We start from the raw sequence: 10000 nt of genomic DNA, 5'->3' as shown, positions 1-10000 counted from the left end.
TGTGAGAGAAAGAAATAACAATCTTACCATTTGCAATCTCACCATTTGCAGCACTGTCAGATAAATTACATGAAACATCATCATATCACCATAGTAACACATTGAACACCACTGTGGAATAGACTGGCCCAACCCAAGTGCCCAATTAGCCACTGAGTTACTGGGGAAAGTGACAGTGTATGCCCTGCAGAATGGGCAAAAGACACAATGCAGTTCCTTTGCTAAAGAAACATGTGTGTCGTGCTCTGTGTGGGAGAGGTCACCCACCTTCAAATCGCTGCACGAGGTTCTTCAAAGGAATACAAAATGGCCAGTCACAGGAAATAGGTCTGCAGTACTGAGCAGTACTTGGAGCGAAAAAGAAAATGCTTTCACTTAAAACACAAGTATAACATGCTTTTTAAAATTGTGTTCCAAATGTATACACTGTACACTTCTCACTAGTTCAAATGAGATGGATATGACGCTGTAGGCCTACTCAGAGATATCCCTTAAAATTTCTTTTGCATTCTCACTCCAGCTGTGAGATGTACCGGTAGCAGCCAGAGTTCTCATACTGTAACTCTGGGTTCTTCATCTCCTACAGCGTGTTCCATTATGTAACTCGGAATTACGTGGAGTCACCAATTATGACATTTCTGAGCAACCTACTTGCGGAAGCCTGCACTTGCACTGGAGCACTGATGAGCAGATTACTGCTCTGCACTCAGAAAAGTAAGAGAATTGATGTGAGTATTCCCTAAGTATGGTGGCCAAACATTGTATCTCATTTATCAGCCAGAGAGCATAGGAGGTGTAATGACAGCTTAATACATGTAAATACCTTATGAACGGTATGAAACACAAATGTGTTTAGTTTCCACTGAAGCTGTTGAGTTCCCTGCATTTCTGTTGCTCTGCTGTCTGCTGTCCTGAGCCAGCCTGTGTGCACCAAACAAATTAAGTGTGGATGTCTGTCTGTGTGTGTGTGTATGTGTGTGTGCGTGTGTGAGGGGGCGGTTACCTGAGCCCCACCTGCCACACTAGTGTATTTGTTCTCATCGTTGGCTTCATGTCTTGCTCCTATGTTACGCTCTGGTGTTCTCGCCAGGTAGGGCGCACACGAACGCACGCATGCACGCACGCGCGCACGCACACACACACACACACACACACACATTAAATCACATTTCTTTGTATCTACAATATGTTCAGAGAAAATGTATTTACCCTAAGGCTGGTAGGTTGGAGAGAGCTGTGTATGTGTGAGTGTGAATGGGAGCTAGAGCTGGATTTAGCATTATGCTAATGTCATCTACACAAAGGACTGCGCTTGAGATTAATCTGACATGCCACATTACCAGCCAATCTAGTGGAAGAACCCCCACTGGCCTCTCCGAAAGCCAGCGCATGCCACCGCCCAACAGTGTGCAGCTGTGCCCAGCAGAGTTATGCCACCGAGAGCGCTGGGACGCCACAACATGAAGCCGTGGTGCCATGGTGCCATGGTGCCCGGGATGGAAGTCATTTGGCCACTTTGCCACCAACACCCAGGTGCTCATGGAACGGAGAGGAGAAGATAACGAAGGCTCAAGTCACAAGAGAACGAGTTATAAGATAATGCAGTGCCACACTAGGAGAAGTGTGGTCAGCTCCTCTGCTCTGTGGCCACAGAAGAACACCCTCTCTCTAACACCGTGCAGGAAAATGGCTTTATGAGCTCTCCCCAACATGAAAGTGCAGTGGTGAGTTTGTGAAGAGGCTTATGTAAGAGCTGCATAAGCCCACCCCAAGGTCTCCAAGCAGCGCAACACACAGGCCTCCAGCTAGCAGGACACATGAAGGGCTTCCACCGCGCTGCCTCAGTCAGTGCACAGGGGCGTTTCATCACTCTGATTGGTAGCTAAATGCTGTTCTCCACAGAGCCATGCAGTGTGGGCTCTGAGCACTTCCCCTGGGCTAACCATGTGAAGAGCATTAGATAAATAAAGGCATGATGACTGCTCCTCACTTTTCATTAACACCCCCCACCACACACACACAGACACAGAGTCGCCTGTTGATTGGTGCTAAGCTGTATTTGACATCAAAGAACTTTACGACCCTAAACACACACAGACACACAAACACACACACCCAGGGGGAGGCTGCATGAGCGCAGATTAAACCTGTCACTGACAGCAGTGTATGTACAAGTGGCATCTGCAGAGTTGTTACTAAGGTATTAAGTGGTGTGTGTGGGTGTATGTGTGTGTGTGTGTGTGTGTGTGTGTGTGTGAGAGAGAGAGAGAGAGAGAGAGAGAGAGTATTAAACATAACAGAAACATTTCTTAAAGACTTTATTTCAACATAATCCTTTTTGAAAAGAGCTGAAATTAAAAGACTGATGGTTTTAACCAAAGAGAGAGGGCCATGCCTGTTGCTAATGACACATGAACAAAGACATGGAATGAAAGAGAGGATTATGGGAAAAGAGTGTCAGAGGAAGAATTAAAGTGCCCTGACCATGCAGCACACACACATACATAAACGCGCATGCACACACACACACACACACACACACACACAAACACACACACACACACACACACACACACACACACAGCCACGCACGTACACACGCACACACACACACACACACACACACACACATACACACAGACACCATATATTCAAAGCCACTGTTTAATTAATTGCTGTTAAGCTTTAGAAAAGATAAGTAAAGTTTTCCAAGTACACTTAAAGTCAAAAAGTATGATTTCTTTAACACTGATACACTAGTCTAGACATATTCCACTAAAGTTACAATTTGCTTCTCTTGTCAACAAACATGTTAGTGGAAGATATCTATGAGCAGAGCAGTGTGCCTTTGTTGATTTGTTACACTACACTATGATTTGACATCATTATTTTTGCGGAGCAGGTGAGGTGAGTGGACACTGGCCACATCCGGTCGATGTTCCCCGCTGGGCCGGGTCAGTGCGCACAGGTCCGGGTTGGTCAGCTGGGTCCAGGTGAGTGCTGGCCAACACAGTCAGTTATTGTGCCAGGAGAGAGGGGCGTGGGGACACGCGGTCCAGGAGTTCGCCGGGGGAGGGCTTAGGTCAGGAAGGAGTCCGCCGGGGGAGGGCTTAGGTCAGGAAGGTGTAGAGGGGCTGAAGGAAGAGACCCAGCGTCCCCAGCACACACACCAGCACAAACACCCACAGGAAGATGCGGTCGATCACCATGGCAACGTACTTCCAGTCATCCTCCACCTGAGCGTGACGTGACGAGAGAGGAACACAAAGCAACAGGAGCAGGAGAGACTATTACACTGACGCACGCAGGGGAAGACAAGAGCCGGGGCACCAAGTTCAAGAACTGAGGAAGAGACGAACAAAAACTTTTCATAGCCTAAAAGAATGTTTGTGCGTGTGTGTGTGTGTGTGTGTGCGTCTGCATGTGTGTGTGTGTGTGGGGGTGCAGTAGAATGATTATGGTAATGTAATTCTGCAGTCAGAGTGTTGGGACTGACAGGGACAGGGCTGGGAGTGGAGGGTTTCCATATCAAAGCCAGATTGAGAGGCTCACACAGACACAGCGTCACACACACGCCTGTGTTTCCATATCAAAGTGTGGCGCCCGCGGGGAGTCAGGCGGTATTTATAGGGAGCAGAGGGGCTCCCGTCCTGACTGGCGTGTGTGTGACGCACTCCTCAGCACCCCTCCGTCCACACCCCTCCTGACGGGGAGCAGTGAGGAGGAAGAGGAGGAAGAGGAGGTTCAGCCTGGTGCTGCACACTCTTATCTGACTGGGCTCTCAGCCATCTGCACACACTCAGCAACTCGTCACGCAGAGCGCAACTTATACTCTCAATGGCTGAAAAATGGCCATTGGAGTTATGGAAATAGCCAATTCTGCTACTGGTTACCTGTTAGAGATATGTGTGTGCGTGTGTGTGTGTGTGTGAGATAGACAGAGTGTGTACTGTTTGTCTGTGTTTACCTCTTTGGCCTTGTTCCTGCTCCGCATGTTCTCAGCGATGTACTTGACGCTCTCGATGGCCTGCTTGATCTCGGGGGAGATGATGGAGAAGGCCACCACGGCGTTGACCGCTGGGGAGCCCGCCGCACGGCTGCCCTTCCCACACTCACTCTCGGGCGTGTCCTTCCCCGTGTGGCGCGGGCACTTCTTGCCCTCGATGCCCAGCTTGTTCTCCCCAAAGTCCAGGCAGTTCATGGAGCCCTGCCCGCCGCCCTTGCCCTTCTTCCCCTTCTCGGCGGCGCCTCCGCTGCCCTCCTGCTCGCGCTCGCCCGCGGCGCTCTTGCCCTCCTGGTCCATGGGGCGGCGCATGAGCATGATGCGGGGCAGCACCTGCAGGAAGACGCTGCGCACCCAGGCGGGCATGGTGTGGGTGGTGGGCGTGCGGTAGTGCACGTTCAGCACGAACACGGTGATGACGATGGACAGCGTGACGAAGATCATGGTGAAGAGCAGGTACTCGCCGATCAGCGGGATGACCAGGGAGGTGGACGGGATGGTCTCGGTGATGACCAGCAGGAACACGGTGAGGGACAGCAGCACTGAGATGCAGAGGGTCACCTGCAGACCAGGGAGAGGAAGCAGAGATGACCGCTAGAGGACCGCTAGAGGACCGCTAGAGGACCACTAGAGGACTACAGCATGACTACCAGACAAAACTATCTCCCCTGTCCACCGAGGACGTGGGAGATACTTTTGCTAAACTTCTAAAACATATCAACTCTGTCACCGGATAGCCGAGATACATTCAAGGGGAGCGTATTCTATGGCCTATATTTAAATCATTCAGCACTAGCCTTCATCCTCAGTGACCTCAAATACATTGAACACATGTATTTTTAAGCAGTACAAGTAGCTGCCTGGCAACTGAACCCGTGCCCTTGATGGCGGCCTGATCTGGCACTTCAGCAGGAGCTGCTGCTGGCCTGTGCTCCAGTGACACCACTGGCTCTCTGTTACACCTGCTGTTTACTGAGGCAGCCCTGTTACCCGCCTCAGTCCCACGCAGCCCACAGACCTTCTCTCCGCAGTCGGAGGGCAGGTAGAAGACCAGCACAGGTGTATAGAGTCAAGCGCCTTGATGATCATGGTGCTTGACGAATACACCTGTGGAAAGGGACCTCATGAAACCCATGAATTGTGTGCCTCAGTCCCACACGGCCCACAGACCTTCTCTCCGCAGTCGGAGGGCAGGTAGAAGACCAGCACGGTGAGGAAGGAGATGAGCAGGCAGGGGATGATCAGGTTGATGGTGTAGAAGAGCGGCAAGCGGCGGATGTAGAAGGAGTAGGTGATGTCGGGGTAGATCTCCTCGCAGCAGTTGTACTTGATGTCGTGCTTGTAGCCCGGCGCATCGATGATCTCCCACTCGCCGCTCTCCCAGAAGTCCTTGAGGTTGACCTTGGAGCCGATCAGCACCAGGTCGATCTTGGCCTTGTCGTAGGTCCACGAGCCGAACTTCATGGAGCAGTTCTGGTAGTCGAAGGGGAAGTAGGTGATGTCCATGGGGCAGGAGGACTTAAAGATGGCCGGGGGCACCCACGTGATGGTGCCGTCATACTTCAGCAGGGCTTTGGTCTTATCCTCCACCAGGAAGTCCCCGACTGCACTGCAGATCAGAACACATAACATGAGACTTTAATCTTCTCTCTCTCCATTGTTCATGTTCCTCTCAGAGGTAATTGCTATGGTCTTAAATGAGCTCACTCAGGTATCCAGCAGTTAAGACACTAAAATTAGCTCACTGAAATGAACCTTTAAAACCTTTAATATTAGATTGAAGGCTAAAGCATGACCGTGTGTGTGTGTGAGATAGAGAGTTTGTGTGTGTGTGTGTGTGTGTGTGTGTGTGTGTGTGTGTGTGTGTGTGTGTGTGTGTGTGTGTGTGTGTGTGCTTGTGCGTGTGTGTAAATGCATATTGTGCCTTTGCCAGAAGCTGTGCTTATACACAGAGAGCAAAGGCTTATGGAAACCTTTTCTGGATGCGCATGTTGCGGGAGGTATCCCCACTCAGCTTGTAGACGGAGAAATCTGTTTACACATAAACTGGCATCACACGCATCTGTGCACACTGACGCATGTCTGAGCTCTGGGTATGGGTTTGAGCCCTTTTACTGGGTTCCACTACATCTGCTCATTATATATTATATAAACATTATATATACGTGTGTGTAAGTGTGTGTGTGTGTGTGTGAGTCTGTGTTTAAACTCACTTGTTGTACAGCACAATGTCAGGCCTCCAAATCTTGTTGGATGGGACTCGGATGAACTCAATTCCATCAAACTCTATTGGTGCCCATTTTAACTTATAATCATTCCAAATCTAAGGAGAGAGAAAGAGAAGGAGAGAGCAGCACACACACCAGGTACATCTGGATAAGTTGATAAGAGAGTAAATGATAGCTGACATGAGGCAGATGTGTCTCTTCTGGCATTAGCGGAACGTGGAGTGCTCTGTGATTGAGCATCTGCCAGTTAGTTCGGGACAATGCTCTCATTCGTCTCTGACGCACTCTTGCATTGCCGTTCCCGATAACTAAAGAAACTGTCAGTGAGCCTCCCAGACAGTAACCTGAGCTCCAGACAGCAATATGAGTTGCAGACGGCACTATGAGTTTCAGTCAGCAGCGTGAGACGGCATGCAGACGCTCGTCGACTCCTCTAAGTCCATGTAGACAGACCCGGCCTGGGCTGAATGTGGGGGGTCAAGTTGCTCTCTTGTCTGTGAGGTGTTCAGTTTCAGGGAAAGGCATTTAGAGTGTAACAGCCTAAGAGCTTAGACACCCTCCCTGTGTTCATGTATCAGTGCTGATCTACTGAGCTCAGGTGAATCTGGCACAAGTCTGAACACTCCATCCTGATTTATGCTCATCTTTCTATTCTATACATACTGCATACAGTCAGCAGCAAGCTTTTAAAATGTATACAGCTAAACACACAAATCGCTTCTTAGCTCAACTGAACACTAAACCTCAACACACTCTACTAACTGCATATTATACCTGTTGGAGGAACTATGCAGGATTGGCGATTTCATCTCCGGTTTCGGTTTCGCTTTTCGTTTTCGCTCGTTTTTGCTTCCCCTACAGCTTTAGCATGTATATTTATACAGACAGTATGTAGGCTATATATATATAAATAAATTGCAAGCGTGGTTCTTTTTGTTCCTTACGCATTTCAGACTTCCAGATGTAAACAAGGAGCGATCGTCTCCTGCACAAACTGCAAGGTTGCAATAGCGGATAGGGACACTGGGGGCGGGAGGAAATATTACTGTTTTCGATCAAACTGGTCAGTCAAGCAAAACAACGATTTCTAAGCGATTTTATGACTATGAAAAAGTTGCATAGGGTCTCTTTAAATGTGTATTGCTAAAGGTTTCTCATGTGGTAGCAGGGCAACACATGAGTGCTGTGTCTGAAGGGTTTTCAGCTCAGATCACCAGAAGACAGTCAGAGCAGCAGCATGGAGATGGAAGCTGAGCCCCCTGTGGCATTGGTGTCATCCACATCATTCTGATCTACTGAATCTGCTCATGAGCAAATACATGTTTCATGCCCCATGATCAAACAGAACCAAAGTGGCTTGGATGTTTATTATAGATGTGTGATATTTGCATTCCCACCCTTTCAACAAACCGAACAGGAATGTAAATCTGAAAAGCGAGCTGCCTCTGTGATAACTGCTTTGATGTGACAGATTAGAATAACCCATGAGTTAACTCTCAGCCTGTAAACAGTATGTGCTTCAGCATTGTAAATGTTAAGTAAGATCTCAAATGCAGGTTAATTCGTGTGTGTGTGTGTGTCTGTGTGTGTGGTTGGGGAGGGGGGGGGCGGTTCAATCATTACTTACATGTCTCAACCATAAATTGGTCTCCATGATCTGGTTCACCTCATCCTGTAAAATATATCAAAACACATCAAGTGTGTACATTTGAAAAAAATACTTACACACACAAACACACACACACACACACACACACACATACACACACACACACACACACACACACACACACACACACAATAAATAATCAGTTTGACTGCTTTCACAAAACTTCCTCAAGCAATCTTTCTTAAATCCTGTGTCGCAGTGGGTTTAAACTCTAATCCTGAATACCATTCTCTCTCTCCCTCTTCTCACTGTCTCCCTCTCACACGCTCAGTCTCTTTCCTTCACTCTCTCTCTTTCTCTCTCTCTCTCTCTCTCTCTCTCTGTCTCTCTCTCTTTCCCTAGGTTGCGGCTCCTTATATTAATCTCCGTTGTCCTTGCCTCCCTGACAGAAGAGACGTTTGCTGAGCAGGTGTCCCTCCCTCCTCCATGCACAGCTTTAATCCATGAGAGGGCCTGAGACACTCACAGCCCCATATGCAGGGCTGCCGCACACAGACTCACTTCTACTTTAGAAAAGAGCAGCAATGACGTTTTCTTATCAAGAGCTGCTGTGGTGTGCAGTGTCTTCACTATCTAGCATAGCTACATCCTATGCAGAGCACAGACCGATCCCAGTCTAGATAAGAGAGCCACTTTACCACTTTGACCAGCTGTGAGATGGACACCTCAAACTGCACAGTGACCGGGTCAGACACATTCTCCACCGGACGGATGAACTGATTGTAGCGCCGAAACAGACGCCGAAATAGCCGATCCTCCGCTTTAGAGGAGAAAATGTCTACAGGAGGAGAGAGAGAGCAGAAGGAGAGGAGGAGAGAGAGAGCAGAAGAAGGAGAGGAGAAGAGGGAGAGATGAATAACCACACAGCACTCTGAGAACACAGCAAAGTGACGATGACTCACATGTTCTGCTCTGGGAATATTCAGACCCACCACAATTTTGTGGCTGCAGGAATTTTCAACAATTGTAATTACAAAATCTCCATGACTGTGTTTTTTTGTTTGCTTTTGTTTGTCTCATATCACAGTAAAAAGAACGTCATTCAACCCTCAATTACAACTGCAGGAAATCCTTGAATTTGTGAAAATGCCACATGGCTAAATCCTGGAGAGACTGACGACTACTCCCACATCACATCACCATGTGGATGAGCGTCTCCATCCTTCAGTCCTACATGGAGAGAGAAGCACACCGCTCAGACATGACTCATCCCCTGTCCTCTGCCTGGACCAATTTCCCCACATTTCATCCAGATTTGTCCCATTGTTCAGCGTGCGTGCTCATCTTCACACCTCTCTCCGCCTGTCTCCATGGAGCCCCACGCTTTTAGCACCTTCCTCTGGGTCGCTCTAACAGCGACTAGCATGGACAACCAAGGTCGAAGGTCGCTCGGGACAGCCACATCTTTTACCGTCATCATCGAGACCGTGTCCACGAGAGCGGAAAATGGAACCTGCACTGAGCGTTCTCCCAGCGGAAGGATCTGGAGCTCCAGGCCAATCTGTTGTCACTGTAAAATGACACAGCTCTCATTTTATACGATCTTTACTGTCACATACTCTCAGTCTCAAACAGCCCACAATGCAGCGTGCACATACACACACACGCACACACAAAGACACACACACAAATGGTCCAAAACTCCCCAAACACACAAACACATCTTTACAACACAGAGTGCATTAGGCCGTGTCAACCAAAATAATCACAACTCTGTTTACTTTCAGAAATGAAAAACTTATTTTTTTAAATGTTCAGTCAACTTTACCACTATCTTCTCCCAGGTCTGAGGTAACAGCAACAACACAGCTCCCATGAGACAATTGACCAGTAGGCTAGGGACTAGGGAGCAAAGAGTTAAACAGACACTGGGGTGTCTATAGGATCCTGTCTGTTGAGCCTAGTCAGACACGCAAAAAGCAGTTTAGTTACACAACATTGAGCAGGTCAGCCAAGATTGGGTTCTATCCATTCTAATGCAACAGCATGCTACTCTGATTTATTTTTCTGAAACGAGCCCACTGGCCATTTAAAGCAGAAATACTTGCGGTCTTTACACCTTGTTGTGCTCATGTTGAGTACCGTACATAGTCCCATTGC

The 10000-nt window shown here is 48.4% G+C and overlaps 1 protein-coding gene across 1 annotated transcript in view; it reads right to left on the bottom strand.

Moving 5' to 3' along the window:
• Window positions 1–2639: 2639 nt before the first annotated feature.
• The window catches only part of chrna6 (cholinergic receptor, nicotinic, alpha 6), a 12492-nt gene continuing 5131 nt past the window's right edge, over window positions 2640–10000 (bottom strand). The window contains exons 2-7 of the mRNA XM_062553239.1: window positions 8539–8678; window positions 7859–7903; window positions 6217–6326; window positions 5174–5612; window positions 3968–4564; window positions 2640–3236 (exon numbers count right to left, since the gene is read on the bottom strand). Of these exons, the coding sequence (XP_062409223.1) occupies window positions 3111–3236; window positions 3968–4564; window positions 5174–5612; window positions 6217–6326; window positions 7859–7903; window positions 8539–8678 (1457 nt within the window). The 3' untranslated portion in view covers window positions 2640–3110. The remainder of the gene's footprint in view (window positions 3237–3967; window positions 4565–5173; window positions 5613–6216; window positions 6327–7858; window positions 7904–8538; window positions 8679–10000) is intronic.

The sequence above is a fragment of the Sardina pilchardus genome, chromosome 2, assembly GCF_963854185.1.
Source record: "Sardina pilchardus chromosome 2, fSarPil1.1, whole genome shotgun sequence".
Lineage (NCBI taxonomy): Eukaryota > Metazoa > Chordata > Actinopteri > Clupeiformes > Clupeidae > Sardina > Sardina pilchardus.
Note: the sequence above shows the minus strand (reverse complement) of the source record. Positions and strands in the feature narration are given on the sequence as shown.